At 37.7% G+C, this 25352-nt stretch overlaps 1 protein-coding gene across 1 annotated transcript in view; it reads right to left on the bottom strand.

Annotated features, from left to right (window-relative positions):
* Positions 1 to 25352, bottom strand: part of LOC120463065 (uncharacterized) — an 80601-nt gene that overhangs the window by 33516 nt on the left and 21733 nt on the right. The window contains 2 exon segments of the mRNA XM_089128874.1: positions 9983 to 10156; positions 14981 to 16915. Of these exon segments, the coding sequence (XP_088985000.1) occupies positions 9983 to 10156; positions 14981 to 16915 (2109 nt within the window).

The following is a 25352-nucleotide window of genomic DNA, read 5'->3' as shown; positions in this document are numbered from 1 at the left end:
TGTGATGGACTTGTAAGTAAATCTCTTATTTGTAAACTTGTTTGCGTTCTATGTTGTATGTTGCTGTGCTGGCTTGTAGTATGTTATTTTTTACGGTGCTGTTCATTCATCCGTTGTTGATAATTAGACCAGTTCAATAGTTCTCACATATGTCTATAGCTTTCGATTACCAGAGCTGTAAGCAGACTTCCTAACAAACAATCGTTTCTCTTAGGCTACGTTCACACTGCAGGGCTTAATGCTCAATTCCGATTTTTTGAAAAAATTCGATTTTTTTGCAAGGCCGTTCACATTTCCAATTAAATGCGACCTTTTTTGATCTCCTGTGTGAACGTGAAATGACCCAGAAGTGACCCGCATGCGCAGAAGAGTAATCAACGGTCAACGACGTCACTTGTTTGCGGAATAGTTTTTTTTTTCCATGTTGCGAGCTTTTGTTTTATTATTATTATTATTGCCACAGCCCATATACAAACACAGACAACAATTATTTTATCAACGGGCAAAGTTTGCACATAAATGTAAGATTTTTCTGATCCTCACCGACGTCGTCATAAAACCCGTTTAATTGATAGTGCGCGTCCTCCTTGCTTTGTCACCGGCGGCCGCGGTGCGACACTGGTGGCTGGTGTTGCCAGATTGGGTGTTTTTCGCTACATTTTAAGGCATGTTTACATGTGTTTTAGCCAGGTTTTCGCCTGGAAGGCTCTATAGAAATCAATCTGGCACCCTACTGTACGAAGTTATTCTGACAGAGAGCGCACGTTCACAGACACCAGAATTAACGTGTTCACAGTAATGTTCATCAGGCAGTAATACAGTATATGAACGCGTTCATGCACTATCGTTCATTGAACGCGTTCAGGCACAACACTGAGGAAGAGACACGTCTGCAGCGGCCCATAACAGTGCAGAAACACGTTGGAGTTAGCGTGTATTGGCTAGCTACAGGTGCGAGCAATGACGTGCGGGTCGGATATATGTGACCTGGCCGTTCAGATTGAAGTCGCATTTCAAAAGATCGGATACATATCGGATTTAGACCACATACCCAAGTGGCCTGGGTCGCATTTGAAAAGATCGGATCTGTGTCGTTCAGACTGTCATGAAAAAATCAGATACAGGTCGCATAGGGGCAAAAAAAATCGGAATTAGGTCGTTTCAGCCTGCAGTGTGAACGTAGCCTTAGTCTTGTTGTCTTTTTTCGTTATGTTTTATTGCCGAGGTTGCCACAAGAGCTAGTTTGCCAGCTGAACTCAGGTGTTGTGATGTGTATTTATCACGTAACTTTAGTCCTGTGTCTGGTTCGGATTTCTTATGTTGTGCGTAAGTTACTGTTATATAAACTTTATCTGACTAACAGTGCACTTCCCAACTGCAACTTTACTTCAAATTGTGTTGATTATGAATCAATTAAATCTTGACGCTGTTTATGTTGATTCTTGCGATTATCATGAGGACAAGTCAATATCTCACATAATTATTAGGACATATATTAGCCTAGAGGTTGTAAATAATTGAACACAATTTGCTGTTATGATAAATTGTAATAATCATGTCTAATGAAATCATAAAGGCCAATGTTATGAAATAATGTGACGTACATTTAACTTTATTGATGTCATCTGACATTTTGTAATGTTTACATTAACATAAATGAAATTATACAGTAGTCCAAACACTATAAGCTATTTACTTCTGATTTTGCATGAATCATGTAAAAACGTTATAAGCAGCAAACGCGATAGGCAACTTTATTATTAAATCTTAAATCTTGACAGTAGTTCAGTAGACATGCAGTAACAGGGGGAATAACGGTTATTTACGACACAGCGGCTCTAGAGGTCACTGTTTTACAAAAAAATATGAGACTGCATGGTGTGGCTTTAAGTGTCTACTTTGTGGGTTAATACTTGACGTTAAATGCATTGCAAGTTACTTTGGAACAGAGATGTATAAAGTACTAGAAACCCAGACTTGAGTAAAAGTACAAGTGCTCTATCAAAAAAGTGACTTGAGTAGAAGTTGAAGTACTCTTTAAGCACCACACTTAAGTATAAGTACTAAAGTATTCAACATTTTTTGCACTTAAGTATTACAAGTAGTTTATTTTAAAATTCACTACTTAAGTACTAAAAGTAAAAGTACAAGTATTGTGTCATTTAATTATTAAAGAAAGTAGTCAAAAGTTTGAACTAGCAATCAAATAAGGCGATTTGGCGGGATACAAATTTGCTTTGGCGGCCGCCAAAAAAATGTCATTGCAGGAAAGCCCCTGAATTAGTTGTCAATGTCTGTGTCAATCAATACCATTACCCTATAAAACGGGCGTGTGATTTAAGTAGCATGAAAGCCAACTTCATCAAACCTGATAACAGAGCCATCTACCGCTCTGGAAACGATAATGCGGGTTTGGAATGATTCACTACATTTTTATAATTGTAATGAGTAACTAGCAGAACATTAAAAAAAATTATCGAAGTAGAAGTATTAAACTCATCGATAAATATCTACTGAAGTAAAAGTATGAGAAAAAAGCAATAATCTAGTAGAGTACAGATACAGCCTTTTTGTACTTAAGTACAGTAGTGAAGTAGTTCTACTTCGTTACTATAGATCTCTGCTTTGGAATAACTAGCAGGTTTTCAGATGATAAAGAAAACACAGCTAATAGTCTGGAAAAAAACAAAAACAAAAAAAATGGTAGGCTGTTATAAATTATTCCCCACTTTGAGAACCACTGAGTTAGATGACGCTATCCTAGGGCGTAATCCATCTGGTGCTTTACCTTTATCGTCAGTTAGATGACGCAGGTACGTTTAGGTCTGGGTTAGGGTTAGATAGCGTCCTCTAACTGACGTTAAAGGGTGCCCTAAAGCGTCGGATGTTGACGTATGGTCAAAAGCGTCAGTTAAGCCTTGTTTATACTCGACGCGTCCGCAAGAGCACGAAGGGCGCGCAGCAAAAATGACGTCATTGCGTTTTGAGCGGTCGTGCGCATTGTGTGCGCAAAACCCCATATCGCCTGGCGGCGTCCACAGCACTTTTTATAACATCACGCGCGGTGGCGCATCCGAAGATGAACGACTTCAAGCCGAATCTGGCCAAACTGGGACGATCTGTACCAGCATGTTTATGATCCTTCTATACACAGAGACTTTTGCATTGATGGGCGACCATAAAATCTCTTTTTGTGAACAGGAACACATTTGCATTAAGCATCTAGTTTGCACTTGTCTAAAGTAATTGGTTACATTTACACAATGAGCCTACAATAGCAGAATTGAGCCCTGCTGGTGAAATTAAGGTTTAAACACTCCCCAATAAGGCTTCAGTTGTTTAACTAGTTTATATGCAGTGAAAGTAGCCTACAATAAACCTACTGCATTTACTCTTTTATGAATTATTAAACTACCAAAAAACGGCAAACTACTTATTCACTGCTGATTCCTGGTGGTTTAGATGAGAATTACTCCGAGTCGCCCCCTGTCGTTTCATAGAATAGCACAACGGCGAGCGCGTCAAGTATAAACGTCTCGTCAATCACGTTGTGTTGTGTTGTGTGAACAGCTCAACAACTTGAACACTCCTGAGAGCAAGTCATGTAGTGTGAACCGCACAGTTCAGCCCAACGTTTTAAAATCATGTAATGTGAACAAGGCTTAAGAAGGTTTGCTTTGATTTGCACAAAGTCAGTAGTTTGCCTGAGACACTATGTGTAGAAAGAATTCAATAAGACGGCAGACATGACTGCAAATTTTTGTATTTCAAAAGCAATAATCAGGGTTCGTACACCTTTTCCAAGGTCAAATTCAAGCACTTTTCAAGCACTTTCAAGGTCCATTTTAAAGTTTTTTTCCAGGACCTTATTCACCGTAAATTACAAACCAATACATAGTAAAAAAATATTATTTTGCGGTTTTTCCACATTAAAAGAGATAGTATGAAATAAACAGGCAAAATTGTGTTTCGTAATAGCAGAAGGATCAGATATTGAAGCAAAACAGGTTTTATTTTTCAAAATGTTGTTAGAGGATTTGATCCAAATGACATGCAGTAGGGGTGGGCGGTATGACCAAAATTCTGCTTCACGGTATGACTAATTTTATTTCACGGTAACGATATATTTCACGTTATAGTTATTTATACATGTAGTTATTCTCCAAAAATCATCATAAAGGGCTTTGTATAGGCTACTAAATAAACCCAAATACTTCAGAAATGAAAAGTTATTTTCCTTGTTTGACTCTTATTTGGCAAATAATTTATTTGGCAAACTATTTTGATAGCTAAATATAGTGAAAAAAACATTTTAACTTTTAGAAGAACTTCCCCCAACTGACTGATATTAAATACAACTCATAGGTGCAATTAAACTTTAAATAAAGTGTTGCTGAATCATTTTTCAATCTCATGTTATTGCTTTACCTTATCAATCAGTTTATAATATCTAAATATTTTATTTTGAACTATTCTATTCATAATAATTTAGTAACTTCCTTTTAATTTGGTAGGATAATATTAGCAATACTATTATGTTTAAATGTGTTCCCCGGTACATTTTTTGCCATGTCTGCTTATTATACTTCGTTTTTTAAGGGATGTGTTCTGCTCTTTTTGTGATATCTGGCAACCCGTCACCTGGAGCTTTCAAGAGATGTTCAGAATCAGTTGTGTCAAGTTCAGAAGTGAGAAGGAGAGCAGCAGTATGAAAACCGTACAGCAGCTACTGTTAATGTTGACTAAGCAGTTATACACATCTATTTTATACACACCTTGTAACTGCGTCATTATTTAATATGTTACCACAGCCGGGGTACACACTGAAACACCTAGATCCCTCTCAGTGTGTGTGTGTGTGCGCGCGTCCTTTGCATCAGTAAAATGCGATCGGTTCATTTGATTTGAGCGTCAGGTTGTTTCACGGATCGAATCAAATGAAGATTTTATCAGCTGGTTCAGAGGCCAATTGTTTAGAGTTAGAAATGTATAATTCGCGCAGCATATTTAGTAATTTTGCCTCAGGTACCGAATCCGAGACTACCTGGAGGAGGTGCTCCGAGTTCGGCTGCTCCCGAACCATGCCGCGGTTCGCGTGAATGGGAAAGAATCACGGACAGGACTCGGGTGCGCACTTAGTAAAGTGACCTGTGCATACGTTTTACTTTTAGCTGATTATGACGTAAAATAAAAACACATGTATAAGGGATGATAGTGTTGATGATTTACCTTGGATACGAGCGAGAGTAAGTCTACAGTGTATTCGCACACACATATAGCGCGTGGACTCAGCCTAACAAATTATTAGAAGTCCACTGTCTCCTGTGTTTGCAATCAGCAGAGAGCCAAATGCGATACACAGTAAACCTGTTGTTCACTCAGCTGCGCATAATAACAACACAATATATTGACCCGTGTTCTGTTTTCTATCATGCGTCGTGCACGTTTGTGATGACATAAGATGCACGCAAACGCACCAGGATTTGATAGAATCAAGTTGAGTGTGAAACAAGGCCAACGCTGCGGGGGGCGCCGGTAACAAACGCGCTCGGGCTGCAGCAAACGATTTATTTTGCCATTTAATAAACAAAATATTCAGTCAGATAGGTATTTGTTGTGAAAGAAACAGTTACAATTTCAAGCACTTTCAAGCATTTTATCCAAAATTTAAGCACCTTTCAAACCTTCGAAAACACAACATCAAAATTCAAGCATTTTCAAGGATTTTAAGCACCCGTACGAACCCTGAATAATTGTTTTTTTTTTAAAATATAATAAATGGAAAGTGCCTTCCAAAACACATTCAATATCATATTATGTTGTATAAAGAAAATAAAAAGGACATGAGCAAATATAAGCATCACAAAGATGTGTTTGGAAAAAAGAAAAAGAATGTTTGTAAAATTAAGCATCGCAAAGATGCGTTGTGTAAGTTACAAGAAAAAGACAAAGAAAGCTGTCAGAAGGACAGCTCATGAAGAACCAATCATGTTCAGAAAGGAATGTTCAAATTCAGAGGAACAGTTCAGAAGAACCGTTAATAATAAAGATTGAGAACATTCGGATCAGTTGTGCTCCATTTTTGGAATACTTGAATCCTATTTTTTGTGGAATACTTGATGTGGCCCGGCCTGACCCAGACTCTACCTCCAACGGCCCCCAGTTAAGTTGAGTTTGAGACCCTTGGCATTCCCTCTGACTATTCTCGACGACCACACTCCTGTCCGGTAGGTGGCGGTAAATGCACCTTAAGTTGGTTTGTCAACCGCCAGTTAAACTCTAAAAGAACAAGTCCTGTGCTGGTTCGTTGTCCATGTTCCCTCGTGTTTCTTGTGTAATGCCATATGCCTGTCTTGTTTTCCCCCACGGAGACTTTTAGTTTGTTTATTTATTTAATAAATATCCTATCTGCACTTGAATTCTCGTTTCATTTTTTGTCTTCTGTGACAATAACAAAAACAATGAAATGCCACCATTCACATACACACAGCAGACATGATCAACATACTTGAGTGTGTCCAGATGTTTGAGTGTATCAGAGAGCAGCTTCACACCTGAATCTCCTGGGTGATTGTAGCTCAGGTCCAACTCTCTCAGGTGTGAAGGGTTTGAACTCAGAGCTGATGCCAGATCAGCACAACCTTCCTCTGTCACCATACACCGAGATAATCTACAACAACAGTAAATGTTCATGTTATTGTGCTTCATTTTAACAAATGTTTCAGATATTTTTTCTAGGATTTGTGATACAGCGGCAGGGATGCAGGATATGGGTATACTGAGGGTCCTGCAGCACCCCGTATACAGGACTATTAATACAACACTGCAAAAAGTTTAAAAAACAAATCAAATTATTTTATGCTCTAACCAATATGCAGTTATGTGAGCAGCCAGCTGTGGCCTATATGAAACAAATTTTATTTCATAATAACGAAATACATCACAGTATAATTATTTTCACTTTAAAGGGTCCTATTATTAAGTCTTGTTTTTGGGGTGTACTAGAATATGCTATCACAATGAATTGCTCAAAAACACATTTTTCACATATTTTAAACCATTAAAGCAGTGGTGGCACACCCTGTCTGGCCCGTATGTGCCGTTTATTGCTAATATTAAGATTTCTCTTACCTTAGCCAAAAAATAAATACAATATGTGACCCTGCCTGTGAAAACCCAGCTAAAGTCATTTTTTTGTGATTCACTGTTTTCTACATACAATCATCCTACATAATGTAAAGAACATTCTGTGAAAATATAACCTTGATATCTTTAATATTGACTGAGTAAGGCTGTGTCAAAGATTTGCTAAATTCCGGGCTCAGAAAATCATGTTTTGGAGAAATTCCATTTTTTAAAAAAGCTTATTTTTAAAACTGCAACACATTTGATCCATAATTATCCTCCATATGTGCCATATACCACATTAAAGCTGAGATTCTCCCTTTTTTAGTGATATATGACACATTTTGGGGAAAATTCTTAAAGTTTTATAAAACAGGCCTATTTATTATGATGTGCATGTCCAAAAAGCTAAAAACATTGAAACGAATGGGGCCATCACAAGAGCTTGATTGTAGCAACAATTATCATGTCAATTCAGTGGAATGATTTGTATAACTTTATTAGTAAAATTAAATATCAGTGCAAATATAATATCAATAATATATCACTATCAAATAATTAACATGTAAAATTACGGCAGAAAATCTCATTCTCTTACTGGGCCACGGTGTAACATTGAGTAAATCTGGAGTAAAAAAAAACTTTTTTAAAAAAAATTTAAAAAATAAGTCAAGGGATAGTTCACCCAAAAATTTTAATTCTGCCATTATTTACTCAGCCTCATGTTGTTCCAAACCAGTTTGAGTTTCTTTCTTCTGTTTAACACAAAATAAGATATTTTAAAGGATGCTGGTAACCAGACAGTTGGCGTTGACAGACTTAGTAGGAGGCGAAAAAACACTATGTAAATAAATGTGTGCCGTCAACTGTCTGGTTACCAGCATTCTTTAAAATATCTTATTTGTGTTTAGCAGAAGAAAGAAACTCATACAGGTTTGGAACAACATGAGGGTGAGTAAATTATGACAGAATTCAAATTTTTGGGTGAACTATCCCTTTAACAGGTCAGTCTCAAATTTCGTACACATTCTAAAATTTTCTAGATGCAAAATATTTAATAATCTCATAGATTCTATTCACAAAAGTCTGTGATCCTTTTTTTGATTTAGTGGTTTCTTCCCCAGAGTGCAAGTGACTTCGTATTTGTACTAAAACTACCATGTCTAGTACAGTATTGTCCATCTACAAATGACTCATCCTGAGTGACAGCAACCCTCCCTCCTTGAAAAATGAAGAACACTTTTCAGCATTGAAATACTTGCAGTTGCAAGAGAAACTTATTTTCAGTTTCACATCTGGACTTCCAGCATTAGAAGCAAATTCTTCTTGTTGGTGTTCCCTCTTCAGATTCGCCAGTCTATAATAGGTTGAGGTTCAATCACCAAAACTGGCTCGTCCTCATCATCATGTTGGTCACTGCCTGAAAAAACAAGGATATTTTTTTCAATTCAAAGCAAGAGACCTAAATGGAGAACTAAACATGGGGGGCGGGGGGATTTATCCATTTTAAATCCACATTTAAAATGAATAATGAAGCATTTTATATGAAAATATTAGACTGGATCTGATTAATTGAGGGGAGGGCATAGGGACAAGAAACAGGTATGGCTACATGGCCCTGGCTTCAATTCAGAGTAATCAAACATAAAGATCATGTCATAAAAGTAATTAATTTAAGCTGACTCAATTCCAACCAACAAATGTAATTAACATTTAAATCCACTATGTTTGCATCATAGTTTGAATTCTGTGTTAGCATTACATTGGCACTGACAGTATATTACATATTCAGCATTAAAAAAATTATAATGACAAAAACTTACCGTCAAATTCCTCTTCAGTTTCGTCAAAGAATGTGTCCTGTTCACCATCACGATTATCCTCCAGAAAATAATCCGCTATAAAACCGCTTAAATCATAATTTGGCCAATTCCACCGAGATTAATATCTAACAAGCTGTTTAAGCAATCAGACATTTTACGTTCTTGCACATGCTTCGGTGCTGCCATGTCAGATGTCAAAACGACGCAGTTAACAGTTAATCCAGCAAACGAATTATATTATTGACACTTATAAGACAAAAATATAATATAATATAATAATATTATTGGCAGAATACAGAGCTACAAAACACATAAGCTGTTCTTAAGTTAAATGTTTGGCGATGACACGTAAACACCTCCAGAGAGATCTGAACCGGCCGGCTGAAGTGAAGTCGCTTTTTTTCCATTGTGTTGACCTGATTGCCACTCGTGCGGATTGATTTTAAGGTCTGTTTACTCTTTCTAATAGAAAATAAGTCAAAAAGAAGTTCCTGAACTGAATGATAGGAATCAGCAAGTGTTGTTGCGCTGAAAAATAAACCCGGATACGATTGAAATCAATGTTAAAGCCCGCGTCCGGTTTTTTTTTTTGCTGCGCAAAAGTATAACGTAGTGTCAATAAAATCATTAATTTTAGTATTTATCATGTTATAAATTAAAATTTGAGTATTGAATCTCAAAACCCTTGTAATAATCTATCATTTACAGCAATAAACACACATTACCTATTTTTGTCATTTTTATGGGTATGACTACTTTGACGCTCTTTTATTCATAATTAGATTCTGCAACTTTAGCCGGGGTTCCACAGGCGGGGTCACATATAATAATTATATAATTTAAAAAAAAAAATAAAAATTAAAACTGGGAAGAAGAACATTAAAATACGTCTTCTGAAGAAAATTACATTCAGGCAATACTGTGGGACACTTGTTTTGTCAAAGTGGAATATCTCATATTTCTTCTTTAAAATTCTAGACAGGGAACTGTACTTGAATATTAACACATTGAATGAATACATGTATAGGTCAAACCTCAGTATGTTGAGTTGACAGTTTGGACTCTTCAGTCCCGTACAGAGCAGCTTCACTCCTGAATCCTGCAGGTGATTGTTACTCAGGTCCAGCTCTCTCAGGGGGGAGTTTGTTGAGTGTAGAGCTGAAGCCACAATTTCACAGTGCTGATCAGTGAGATTACAGGCTGTTAATCTGAAAAAGGAGAACTAATAGTATTAATTTGCTTGAAAATGTATGCACAGTACTATTTGTACAGTATTATGCTAGTGAATACAAATCCATGAATTACTCTTTTTTTCTTTTTTGGCTGAATGGCATAATACAATATAAATATTTTCAGACTGATCTCATGAAGTAGCGTGTGTATGACAATTCGTATTTCCATTTTTGGCGTGCTATCAAGTAGCATAATCGCCTTTCAGTGTGTTTATGAACGCCGTTGACTTAACGTTATATAAATATATGACTTACCTCAACCCCGTCCCTAAACCTAACCGTCACTGGGGTTAATGGCATTTATGACTGTTCCCTTACCATCCTAGGTAAAAAAAAGATATAACTTACCTCAACCCCATCCCTAAACTTAACCGTCACTAGGGTTAATGGCATTTATGACTGGAGATTTGACTGCGTGTTCAGACACGCGGAATGACGCGGACGTTAATGGCGTAGACATATACGCATACACGCGGATACACGCGGATAGCACAAAATGCGTGGAGATAACACGCCACCTGACTCGAAAGTGGCGTATATGTTTACGCAAAAGTCATGATGTCATGTTGATATTTTGGTATTTTCTCATTTAGAAATTTCTAAATAAAATAAAATGTTAATTCATATCCTGCCCAATTTTGTCCTACAAACAATTTACATGTTGAAGGCTATGAAAAAAAAGATAATGTAACCAAGTAGGCTATGCAAAATATACATACACTCTTAGAAGAAAAGGTTCTAAATAGAACCTTAAAAGGTTCTAAAGCGCTACGTATTTGGAACCCCTAAAATGCAATGCATGTGAATGATCACAAAATTCAAGATATGGGGGTTAAAAAAATGTAATTAATCAATATCACACAAAGAGTGTCATTTCAGTTTCTATCCTCCAAAAATCTGCATGATTAAAATGTGATATTAAGTTACTACAACAGTTTAATAAACAATAATTTAACCATAACTACAAAATGGTGCAGAATAATGTAATATATGTAAGGGTTAATGCCCGACGAGGTGTCCATTGTCAGGTTTTAATGGACGTCGGCGAGGCGTGAACCGGCCGACGCGCAGCAGAGGACGGTTGCCTCCGCCGAAGTCCATTAAAACCTGACAATGGACACCTCGAAGGGCATTAACCCGCTTATACCATGGTCACTTGCCAAATAAAACATTTTTAAAACATTAGCTGCTAGTTTATATTTTAATTAGGCTAAATCTCGTTTTTACAAATAATAACTTGCCTGGTTTATTTAGCAACCGGCGTGAACCGGCCGACGCGCAACAGAGGACGGTTGCCTCCGCCGAAGTCCATTAAAACCTGACAATGGACACCTCGAAGGGCATTAACCCGCTTATACCATGGTCACTTGCCAAATAAAACATTTTTAAAACATTAGCTGCTAGTTTATATTTTAATTAGGCTAAATCTCGTTTTTACAAATAATAACTTGCCTGGTTTATTTAGCAACCGGAGATATTTATAGTCCGCTCAGCATGTAGAACTATTCAGGTTAAAAAATGCATTTTTTTTTCATGAAACACAAAAGGTAGGCATAGTTATTTTTTTTACACATAAAACAATTAATCAAACAGGCTTCTTAGGCTTGAAACGCTGTACTCTCCTCCTGCCTTGGTTGTCTGGACAGCTGCGTAAAACTCCCACAGGGTCTCATTCAGAGCAGCAGCGTGTAATTTTCTTTGTGACGTTTCTCCGTTTTATTTACATTTTTTCTTTCTTCAGCAGCATCCCAGTCGTCAAAGTTGTCATATTGTCCATAAATTTTAAGAAATAACGAAGTCGCTCATTGTTGTATTAGTAATAGGGCTGTCGCGGTAACCGCAATATTGTAGTACCGCGCTTCTGACAAGACAACCGCAGAGGATTGCACGTAACCGCAGCAACCGCGATATTCACGTTTTTTTTTTTATAAGGCTATACCCTTCTTGTTTTGAACGTAATGCATGTGTATTAAATGTTAAACGAGTTCATAATGATAACAAGACTGTTTATCATGGTGATGTGTAGCCTACAGGCTTCACACAGATAGTGAATGAGAGAGATCAGCAGAGCGCGTGCAATTACCTGCCTCTGTCTTTAAAGTCGTGAAAAGCTTGTCGTGTCAAAGGGAAGCGAAATATTTGTTGCATCATCATTTTAACGTTCTAATAATATCAGTGAGTCACGAAATAAAATCAGTGAGTCACGCATTGAATCAATGGGTCTCTAATAAGTGAAGCATCAGCTTCAGCAGGCCCGGCTACAGGATTAAATGACTGAGGGGGCATGTGAAATTGTTAAGGGGGCTTAACTTTATACCATCAATGAACAATCAACACACCTTGCTTTGGAACAACAGATTTTTAAATGCAGCGCTCCATAACACACTCCGTATGCAACCGCTTAATAAAAAGATAAGCCAGCATAATTTTTTATTCATATATAAACTCTTTCATGCTTAAGTTTAAAATATTCCGACTTACTCCCCAGAGTGAGTTTTTATTTTAGAACGTTCCCCCTTAATGTTTCCATGGCAACGCGTCATATTTGTCACGTGACACCATAGCCACAATGAATGACAGATGTGTATCGCTTTTATTTCATTTTTCCTTTTTTATTTAAAATATTCACAAACTTGCTTACCATGTCATCAACTATCTGATATTCCAAATGTCAAAAATGTGTAAGTGAGTGTGTTTGGTTGTTTAAAACCTTTATAAATAATCTTGATCTTTATCTATAACGTGAGACGACACCACATTTATTTGCGCCGCAGTTCAGAGAGTCCTGTCAGTCATCATCAGTTTCTCCCGAGATATATGCAAGAAAGTGGCCGGTGAACTGTGAGAAGAATAAAGTAAACTTTATAGTCATTTCCACTATGTTTGTCTGATATGAATAACACACGTTGGCAAATTATATTTGAATAGATTGTTATTGCTGCTTCCACAGACATCCGTGTGTATTTTACAAACTCCAAATGTACTGTTTTACTAGTGCTTAAGTGAATTTCAATGTCTGAAACCTAAAATAAACATTATGAGGTTGAAACACTGCATAGTTTTGATATATGACAGCGCTGTCCGTCCGTCTCTGGCTCAGTGCCAACCAACGCGAATCTGGTAGTGATGTCACGTCACTGAACATTTTACATCCCTTATGGGACTGTACCGCTCAAAAGGTTAAACATTTCATTTGTAACCATGAATACAAAAATGAAACTGAGGGGGCACAAATGAGATCTGAGGGGGCAATGCCCCCTTTTGCCCCCTCGTGGCGCCGGGCCTGAGCTTCAGCGTTGCCCATGCGACGCATTGCTGCTCAGCTGAGCCTTGAAAAGTTGAACATCAATGTGAGAAATAATTAACATATTGTTTCTTTACATCTCTTTTAATGAATCAGCTTTTTTAAACGTGTTCGTTGAATGAACGGTTCAATGACTCGCTCAAAGTCCGTTGTCATAACAATATGCGCGCTGAGTGAAAGTCTTTCAATGCGCATAAACTGTAGACGCTGTTTAGTTTCGGTTACAATGCTTACTGAAAATGTCCTCGTTTTTGTCCACATCGTAAACTTTATTTATATAGCAACAAAAACATATAAATTAAATAAATAAATGGCGGTAATACCGCATATCGCGCTATTGAGCCACTCAATATTACCGCAAGGGAAATTCCATAACCGCGACAGCCCTAATTAGTAGGCTATGTAATATCTAACTAACGTTAGATGTTTGTTTTGATAGAGCAAATTGTTAACGGATAATTTGACTGCCTGTTGCTATGGTTACTCACAGCTGTTGTAGGCAGCGCATTTATTTATTAATTTCGAATGGTAAACAGGCAGTTTCACCAGAACTACTTTACTAGGTGTCCTCTATCACTTTTTAACGGACACCCTGCAGCCAATCAGAATCGAGTATTAACCCAGACCATGGTATAAGAATGAATAATAGCCTTTAAAGAACCTTTGTGCCAAAAGTGTTCTTTCTTGTCATTATTGAACCTTTTTTAGCATAAAATGTCCTTTGGAGTTGAGTAAAAAACCCTATGCTACATATATAGAACCCTTTTTTCTAAGAGTGTACTGTATATTGTGCAAAAAAAAATCATTCTAACATTGTAACAACAATATTATAATCTAAAAACCAAATTATTTTTTTTAAACTGAAGCTAAATTCTCTGCAAATGAAAATAAATAATAAAAGCACAGATTAAACGGTAACTGATAAGAGGCATACATTTACTGATATGAGCTCAGTATATTAGCCAGTATATGATACTCCATTACAATGGTCACTTTACAGACTTATATTATAAAAAACACATTTACTTGTAGTCTTGTAGTTTACAGTTCTACATTTAGCACATTTAATTTCCAACAACAAATATTATAGAAAAATATATATTTCAGTCATAATTATGCCGCTCCTATTCTGTTATGCTACAGTATGTCTGTATGGCGTGCAGCAGCACTTGTTCACTGAAGTCTCTAAAGTTTACTGAAGACTTGATTGCATAAGGTTTGTCCACTCCTGATAGCAAAATGGAAATATTTTTGCATGGCCTTCCAACATTTACATATGGAGAATATACCTGTGAAATGTAAGTCATGCACTGAGGAAAATATGTATCAAACGCATTAAACAGTAAAAGTTTTTGTCAGAGCATCTGAAGGGGCAAGCGGTGTTAAACTATATGCATTTACTATATATTAAGGTTCAAAATAACTCATAAGGTAAAGCATATCTCATTTAGGACAATGGCATTTGTTCCTGCAGATTTGTATATTTTCACACTCACAGAGCTTTTCTGCAGTTCCTCACAGCAGGTACCAGTCTCCATTTACCCTCTTTTGATTTGATGTTCTTCATGAAGTTTAACTCATCCATCACCTCCTCTGACATCAGGATCATGTTTGCCAATGTTGAGCATTGTGCAAGAGAGAGACTTTTTGTTTTTGTTTCAGAGTTTAAAAATGCCTGCATTTCTTCAAGAACAGAATGATCCTTCATCTCAATCAAGCAGTGTGACAGATTCATCCATCTTTCAGGACTGACGTTGTTTTTTTGACCTCGTTTGAGGTTTTGGATTATTTTCTTGTTGCTCTCTGGGTTGTTCTCTGTGTGAATCAGCACATCCTGTAAGAGTCTCTGGTTGGACTCCAGTGAGATGCCATGAAGGAATCGAAGTAAAAGATCCAGGTGTCCATTTTTACTCACCAAGGCTTTATTCATTACATCCTTCAGAAACACATCCAGAGGAACATTTTCACACTGTTTTCTGAACTTTTCTGTGAGGAACTCTTTCATAACTTCACTCTTCTTGTGTAAATAACAGAAAAACACATACAGTGCAGCAAAAAACTCCTGAAAGCTCAGATGTACAAAGCTGTAAACCTTCCTGTGATAAATCACAGATTCCTCCCTAAAGATCTCAGTGCAAATCCCAGAATACACTGAGGCGTCAGTGACGTCTATGCCACTCTCAATCAGGTCCTCCTCATAGAACATCACATTGCCCTTCATCAGCTGATTGAAAGCCAGTTCAGCAAGTTTCACAATCACGTCTCTGTTGGACTGCAGGAGTTTCTCTGGATCTCTCTCTTCATACTTCTGGTTCCTCATATGAGTTTGAATGAGCAGGAAGTGTATGTACATTTCAGTCAGAGTTTGAGGGATTTCTGCACTCAGATCTTGTTTCAGGATGTTTTGAAGCACAGTGGCTGAAATCCAGCAGAAGACGGGTATGTGACACATGATGTGGAGGCTTCTTGCTCTTCTGATGTGAGAGATGATTCTGCTGGCTTGATGTTCATCACTGATTCTCTTCCTGAAATATTCCTCCTTCTGAGGCTCATTGAATCCCTGAATTTCTGTCACACGGTTGATGTATTTGGAGGGGATCTGATTGGCTGCTGCTGGTCTGGTGGTGATCCAGATGAGAGCTGAGGGAAGCAGATCTCCTTTCATGACGTTTGACATTAACACACCCACAGATGAAGACTCAGTCACATCAGAAACTTTCTCACTGTCTGAAAACATCAGTGTCAATCTGCTTTCATCCAGACCATCAAAGATCAACACAACTGTACATTCATCATACATCTCTGAGTCCAGATCTCGAAGTTCAGGATGAAAGTCCAGCAGAAGTCTGTGAAGACTGTACTGATGATCTTTAATCAAGTTCAGCTCTCTAAATGGAAGCACAAACATGAAATCTACATCCTGATTGGCTTTTCCCTCGGCCCAGTCCAGAATGAACTTCTGCACAGAGACGGTTTTCCCGATTCCAGCGATGCCTTTAGTAAGAACAGTCTTGATTTTGTCTTTCTTCTCTCTTCTCTTCTCCTCATATCCTGGTTCAGGTGAAGGATCAAAGATGTCATTGCAGTTGATTGGAGTGTCTTGGAGGGTCTTGTAACTTTTCTCCATCTGTAGCACCTCATGTTCTTCATTCACTCCTTCACTCTCTCCCTCTATGATGTACAGCTGTGTGTAAATCCTGTTCAGGAGAGTCTGATTCTCTTGTAGTTTGATTCCCTCAAATACGCTTTCATATCTGTTCTTCATGCTGGTTTTGTGCTGGTCTTTGACTCTCTGAAGATCATCATGCACTGGCTGGTGAGAATCGAGCTGCAGGGCTGCTTCTGTGTCACGATGACTGATGTGTTTCTGACAGGAGGAGGATGTGCTGGTCTGACAGGACACATCTCTGATCCAGTCAGATCTCTCACCACTGAAAACACATTAAAACAAACAGAAAATACATTTATCAAAATAGAGAAAATATGTAAATATCTTTAATATGGAAAGACGTTATTAAAAATCATACCAAAACCAAAATGATAAAGAAGTGTTTGTTTAATAAACCCCTTTTACAAATAAGAAATCTATTTGATTTCATGACAAAGTTCTTCAAGGTTCTGTTCCCCTCCAATATTTTACAATTTGTACATCTCCCCCCTTACATAACAAAAATATATGGGAATATACTACAAAATACAATGCAATGTATTACTAATACATTTCTATATATGGGAAACTATGGCTTATATTTTTCAATATACTGCAATATATCCATTGGCCATGTAATGATACATAAAATATTTTCAAAGGAAGATAAAAATAGCATAACATGTAATTGTGGCCAGCAGGACAAGGCAGAGAGCCATGAGAGAATGTGTGATTACTGATGACCGTATCTCATATCTCTCATGGAGGAGCTTCAGAAGCATAAAAGGAGGAGCAATGACAGTGAAGGACGAGAGAGGATCAGGCCTGGATTTTAGGGCTGTGCTCAAAATATCGATACAACGATATATCGCCATAAACTCCTGGCGATGCGCGTATCGATACAGCAGCTGCCGTATCAATACTGTTGTGCTTTTGAATGAAGCCAATTCAGGGCTCGAATTTCGTCGCGGATATTGCGTCGCGGGTTTTCGTCGATTCACTTAGGCTTTTATTTTGTATTATAAAATAAAATCAGTAGTTTGAAAACGTGACACGCAATTTCAGCAACAGCGCGAGTTCAATGGTGCTGCGTCTGCTCTCTCATCTCTCAAACGGCTGCTCAAGGCAAGCATCCAGCGCTGCAGCCGGTGAAACTACACACTCGCGTTTAGGAGTCAGGACATGAGGGAATATTCACTTGCTTAATCGGGCCAGCTTTGCATCGTGACTAAAGTTTACCATTTGCGCGTCTTTAAGTCTTACCAGTTTAAATATTCCAGTGTTTCCTCTAGGATTTTTCCAAGCGGTGGGGGCAGGCCCATTTCCCCGGTGGGGGGCCTTGTCTCCCCAAAGTATTATAATCGATCATGCGCATCCCGTGTGCAGAATGATGCACTTGAAGCAACACCAAGTCACAGCAAGCAATGCTTCACATTGAAAAGAACATAGCGAAGGGATTATATCTATAATATGCTTAGTAGGGCTGGACGATTTGGGGAAAATGTCATATTGCCATTGCAATTACTGAGGTCAATATTGCAATTGTGATATGCGATTCCGATATAATAAAATGGTTTCATGAGTCCAACTTGCTTGGTTCTAAAGTAAAATGCACACACAGATTAGTGATCATTCTGTGTATTAATGTTTATTTCTCAACTCAAACTACAGACAACAACTAAATGATTGATAACACCTATAATGATCAATAAACCATCAACCAAACCATCATTACAGTGAAAGCTATCAACTTTTTTTAAAAAATTATTAGGCTAAAAAAAAATTTAACAAATTTTAAATTAAGTGAACTTCAAACAATCCCCACATAAACCCATAATAAAAACCATATTTACCTGTGCCCTTCCTGCAGGTAGGATACAGAAATTGAATAAAGTTATCAAACAGTATGTGCTGCATGAATCATAAATTATATATAGAATAATCCTTATTAAAGCTACAAAAGTTCTTTAGTCAAGATCAGTGAGTAATTTTCTAATTTCCCTTTATTCTTTTAACTTGACTGACGAAAGCTTTATTCGCTGCTGGCGCTTTAAGAGAACCCGTTGCCGAGACGCGGATCTCACATGCGCCTCATAGCACAACTCTTTTCGTCCTTAAGACTTTTCTTACGTTATGAAGATACTCGACAAAACGACATTTTGGCATAATTGTGTGTGTTATTGTTCGTTCAAGCTCGAAAGGTAACTGTAATCTGGCACGCGTCAGTGCATGCGCATTATGGCGCGCGTCTTTCTGCGAGTCTCATTTAGGGCATTCACAGGCAGCTTTTCAGTTCTTGTCGTGCAAAATGCGAAAAGGCATTTGCACGAATAAGAACAGGATCGTGTAACACTAGTCAAAGGATGACAAAAAAGAAGAGATGCTGCGTTAATAGCCCTAATTTGTTTATTTCATATAAAATCGCGGCATTTTGCGTTATATAATTGCATAGGTTTGAGATCGCTATTACGATTGCGATATGATTAATCGTGCAGCACTAATGCTTAGTGTATTCTATATGCAACAGTTTTTTGAACCTTTTCTTTTAACAGTTTTAAATTTCAGTGCGCATGAAGAACAATAGCACTCTCTCGACTCCATGCTGTAATCTTACATAAAGGGAATGTGAAAGGTATGGGCAATAAACTCCACTCCAGCAAGATAAAGTCATTTTATGAAAACCATAGACCTTTATGCTTTATCTACAAATGAAGTATAATAATGGGAATATTGACCTTGAAGAGAGTGTCGTCGTGTCGCAAACGAACGCGAAGCGCTGTGTGAATTCTGAATGGAGACTGAGGCGAGATGACTTTCCGTTAACTTTAACTTAGCGACTAAAATTACACATTATGCAATGACTTTAGAACAGGGGCGGCTCGCCCATAGAGGGCGCTGGGGCGCCGCCCTCCCTCCGACCTGTTTGTCTGTTTTTTTAATATATATTATAATTTATCATTTTGAAAAATAATCTGTGTTAATTATTTGCTAATAATGGTTTTACTTTTAAAAGTGTTTTGAACTCACCAGAATGATATTTGCATTCACTTTCGTTACTTTTATCATGTATCAGTAGTATAGCCAATAGGCTGTCTTCTCCGGGCGCCAGTTCGCTCAGCCCCACAGTGCTGGAATTTAAGCCAATGATTCCCCGGTTGCTATGCAAAAAAGTTTATATTTCGCCAATCAGCGCCGTCAAATTTTATGGTTTGGGGGCGCTGAAAATATCGCCCACAGTATCAGATTAGGGGAGTGCACCGTGCACGCGCACCACGGGACATTTTTTTACCTCAGATGAGAGCAGAATGGCAGCGCCAGTGACGTCGAGTGGAAATAATGTAAAGTTAGTCGTGGGAATTGACCTGTCTGTCTCTGTCACTCACTCACTCACACACACATAAACACTGTTTCACACACATTTGATATTAAAATAGTTTTAGGAATATTAATACCTGTGTGTTTGCTTTGTTTTTGATGTTTTTAAGTTCTGAGCTAGATTACTGTGTTTAATACTAGTTAAAATCAACTTTCTTCTCATACTTGGGTGTTACAATCAAGAACGTTGTCCCACCCTCTTTTTCAGAGCCTTTTCTCTCTCTCTTTCTCTAGTATCAACACATTGTTATCCATTATCCAATTGTCAAAAATATATAGTCTACAGCTGGGGATTGATTAAACTAGATTGTTGTATTACTTATTATTTTTGTATTACCTATATTATAATTTATCAATATTATGCGTTTGCACTTTTTCTGTCAGCACATAGAGCATAATAAACATTCAACTTGTTCATTATCATTAACTGTCAAACTGTTATTATTATTATTGTATTATTTGACCATTGGTATTGACTGGTTTAAGTTATTTTATTGGTATAGGTAAGGGCATGGCCTAAGGCCTAAAATGCACCAGAATGCAGGAAATCACATCTACTAAATTCAAAATTTTCGGGGGGGGAACCCCCAGACCCCCCTCTTATTCAGCCCCCCCTACTATAATTTTCACCAGCCGCCACTGCTTTAGAAGTCTTGGAATATAGGGTGAAAACTTGATTGTGCTTTATTAAGTTTTTTATGCCTTTAGTGGGGCTTAACAAAATAACATAATACTATGCAGAATATCGGACGTCACTGAGAAGCTGCAGCCGTGGCGGGAGGATTTTAAGTGTGGCGGCCCGCCACGGGAGAATGAATGTAGAGGAAACACTGTATTCAAACGACGTTAAACTGTTCAGTACTTGCGCGCTCTCTGAGAGTTGGTTTTCGCTGCCTTCATTTAGACTAGAGTAAAGCCGCCTCACACACAGCTCACGAGATTATATCGCTTTAACAGACTAAACACTCCAAATTATGTCAAATTTCAGCCTTGGTAAGTATCCTCTAAACACAGTTGGTTATTATGGTTATAAGCATTAGCGTTTTGAGATATTCTGCTGTCACTCTCTTCACCCTGAGCATGTCAATCAATTGTTGTTTCTGCATAAAAATCTGAAAATGTAATCATTTAAATGATTTCAACATAGAAGAAATTACTTTGTTTGGTGCACATTAAACACTTAAGACCAAATTGCTACATACTAGCTGTTGAGAAAACAAAGTTAAATTTAAGTTGTTCTCTTTTTTGCTTTTATGGAATGTTTTAAGTTTGTTTAGTCATATAGCAGTGTAGACATGCTTCAGTGTCACTAATTGTCATTTCAGATATTTAGGCAGACTTTAAAAGCAGAAGGAAGAGCCACTCTCAGCATTTTTATTTAACAATTTTTTTTTTATGACATAAAAAATAAATAGTTTTTCAGTTATCACAACTGTTATAGCACTGTTACTAAACTCAGCTCAATTACATTCCAAATTGATCCATATCGTGATACATATCGTATCGTGGCTTTAGTATCGTGATGCGTATCGTGACATTGTTGGTGATACACAGCCCTACTGGATTTTACTTCATTTTTTGTAGATCTTTTTTCATGTGTGCACCAGACGACCGTGAGGGGCTGCCGCCTTTACTTTCATTTTGTATTTGTTTTTTAAAATACGTTGAACGTTCGCCAGTTCCCGTCTCCTCCTTCCCACAACAACATACCTTTGCTACAGTAATATTCATAAAGTACACACATACGCATAAACACTCACGGAATGAGTTACAATCAGTGGTTACAAGAGATTTCTAGTTCCCAGCATGTTCTGCTTCTAAATTTTAATGGATTGGCCAAACACCATTAAGACTATAATTGCTATATTTTAAAAGTAATGGCTGTGCCCTCCTCAGTACAGTGATAGTATCTTGGCTAAATACTTTAGTACTTTTTTGCTTGCAATTGAATCCTACGACTTATTATTCCTGACAAAAATATGGTCACATTTTTCAATATATAAAAAACTGCAATTCTTTGTTTTATTTAATATATATCGTAATATATTAAGACAATATATTCTTCTCTATACTGTATACCATTGAATCATTTAAAATATTAATCATTGATATATAGAGAATTTTTTTTTTTTTTTTTTTTTTTTGCGTAAGGGCCTAATCACAGCAGGAATTTGGAGGCAGATAAAGACCTGTTATTTAAAGAAGTCAATATAATACTGTCAATGCAGAAAACCCATGTGACAAAAATCCAGTGTCGCTTAATTTCTGTGTAAATGGACATTCAAAAATGATAGCGAGATGCATAAGAAAGCAACAAAGTAATGAAGTTCTTAATGTAGTTTTGGGAGGAGCCTAGTCATTCAGTCCTGTCAATTTTAATTGCAAGCATATATAAGCAGCAGTCACAGAGCCGCACCATCGACAGCTTTTTCAGCATTGGTCAACAGTGAGCCCACTCACTGAGTCATCCAGGGCAGACACGTCTCCACACAGCACTCAGTCTCAGCCTCAGACCCGTCCGTCTGTGTTCATTCCTTTAATTCAGTGCGTGCAGCAATAATAGAAATGATAGAAACGAGTGGAAAGGATCGCTGAAACGCATTGCCGGACCGCTTGGGTACGTAAAAAATAAATACCCACTACAATCGGAGTATGTGTGAAACAGGAGTTACGCTACACTTCCGGAGCAGGTTTTATTCTGTTAGAGATTGCAAACCCAAACTGGACCAATCAGCTGTGAGTAAAGTGACATGTATCTGATGCAATAAAGCCACTCCCGCTGTAGCTTAATTATTTAATTATCACTTAATTATCTCATTAACTTTTCTAGAAGTATTAAATGAACACTGAGGCCGTTTCTCAATATGCGTACTTTTCTGTACTTGTGTTCTTGTGGACTTGTGAAACGTCATCAGTCGCTGCCGCAGTACTGTTCCAATTCAAAGTTCGCATCTAGCCAAGTCCACTTCAAATCCCCGGATGTGATCCTTGATCCGCCCCGTTTACCGAGGATGCATCGAGAGGTGACTTGTGTGGACTTGAGATAGCCAGGTAACCCAGAATGCACCTCGCACCAACCAGCAAGCGTCAATGGGAGAGGAGAAAATCCGCGAAATATCAAAATACTACTGTTATTGAGTCATGAAATGCAATTTTAAGAGTGTTTCAGGCAAGAATGTGGTTGTTTAAATCTCAAATCTGTAGTTTATTTATAAAGATAGCACCTATATTGTAAAATGCATCTGACGTTTTCGGAGTTCTGACATCCAAGCCTTCAGCGGACACTCAGCGAGATCAACCCCGACTGGAACAGCTTATCCTCGGCTAGTGCTTCTGACGTTTGCCGCCGGCTCTGATCTCTCTAGTCTAGTGGATAAACCTTGACGTATAACTCGTCTTGTGTATAAGTCTATCTTTGGTCTCATTAAACCAGAGGTCTCAAACTCGCGGCCCGATATTTTGTGGCCCCCTACTTGATTTTAAAGTTTAAGGTTAGTGTGGCCCGCCGTTGCGTTTGCCGCGTTATTTTTATTATTAATATTTTTATCCCTTATGGGCTACCATATATAGTCTCGTGACAGCTTACCGTGGGTTTGTTGTCAATAGTTGTCATAGACAACCACGAAGTACAAATACTGCGCCTGGAAAAAATGAAAAAATGCGCCTATGTTTGAAACGTACTTGAGCGTGCAAAATATGTGAGCGCGATATGTGAACAGGCGAGCTACCACCACCCAATCAGCCCACAGCTACTGATAGCTCGCGAGCGACGTGTTGGATATCCCTGCTCTAAAACAATGTGAGAATAATCATTTTGATCTTGTAATATGTGTTGTGTCTGAACGCGTTCAATGAACGATAGTTAATGAACTCGTTCATATTTTGGGCGAACGTGAACTGAACGTAGCCTACTGTATTACTGCCTGATGAACGTTACAGTGAACTCGTTCATTCTAGTGTCTGTGAACCGAGGAGGTGTCGTAAGATCATTTAAAAGGCTTTTATGAGGTCGGTGAGGATGGGAAAATCTTACATGTCTGTGCAAACTTTGCCCGTCGATAAAATGATTGTTATCTGTGGTTGTATATGGGCTGTGGCAATAATAATAGCCTAATAATAAAAAAGAAGCTCGCAGCAACATATGGGGAAAAAAAGAACTAGTTCATTTTTGAAATATGAACTGAAATTTGTGAATTGAACTTTGAACTAGTTCATGTAATGAACTTGGTCCAACAGGTTGATAAGAAGGTTTGCTTTGATATGTGCAAAGTCAGTAATTTGCCTGAGACACTATACATGTGTAGAAAGAATTATTTGTATTTCAAAAGCAGTAATTGGTTTTCTAAGTATAATAAAAGGAAATGTGCCTTTTGGAAAAAAAATCAATATAATAGTGTAAAGAAAATAAAAGGCAAATATGACTATCATCACAACAAATATGTTGTGTATAAGAAAAAGACAAAGAAAGTTTGTAAAACTGTCAACTGTCAAGGACAGCTCATCAAGAACCAATCATGTACAGAAAGGAATGTTCAAATTCAGAGGAACAGTTCAGAAGAAACGTTAATAATAAAGATTGAGAAGATTGGATCAGTTGTGCTCCATTTTTGGAATATTTAAATACATTTTTTTTATTTTTTGGAATACTTGATGCGGCCCAGCCTGATCCAGACTCTATCTCCAGCGGCCCCCAGTTAATTTGAGTTTGAGACCCCTGCATTAAACTATAATTTGTTCCATGGCGCAAAAAAAAAAAAAAAAATAGTTTAAGGTTTCATGGCTATTTTTTTTATATTGTCTTCACTATATGAACAATAAAATAAAATGACATAACCCTGTCTCTGTTTGATAAATGTCAATAAAAATCCAATGTTTCATATTTTTAAAATGAAAACAAAAAGATCATGTTCATTTTGTTATAAATATATGCAGTGAAGAGAAGCGCGTTGCCTGAACCACATGGCCATTAGGCTATTATAGGCTATGTTGTTTTTTGTTAATAAAGAGTCAGAGGGGTGTTTTATAACATATTTCGTCTTATTGTTGACGAAAAGATGCAGAGTTGTAGCAAATTTCGTTTTATTGTTGCCTAAAATATAGAGTAGAGCGTGCTGAGTGACGTGATCAAGTACGCTCTGTTCCATTTGCAGAAGAACCGGACTTGCGTCCTCGCATCCTCGGGAGTTCGTTCTCCGGAGTCGAACTTGCAAGTCTGAACTACCAAGGACGCAAGTCCGAAGTCTGCGTACTTGGTATTGAGAAACGGCTTGAGTTTTTGCTGTGTACGAAGAGCCGTAGTTAACTGACAAGCTGAGCCATATCGCCATTAATTGTTGGCGATACGT

This window comes from Pimephales promelas, chromosome 3, assembly GCF_988280905.1.
Source record: "Pimephales promelas chromosome 3, fPimPro1.hap1.1, whole genome shotgun sequence".
Classification (NCBI taxonomy): Eukaryota; Metazoa; Chordata; class Actinopteri; order Cypriniformes; family Leuciscidae; genus Pimephales; species Pimephales promelas.
The sequence above is the reverse complement of the archived record's forward strand: the minus strand, read 5'-3'. Positions and strand labels throughout refer to the sequence as shown.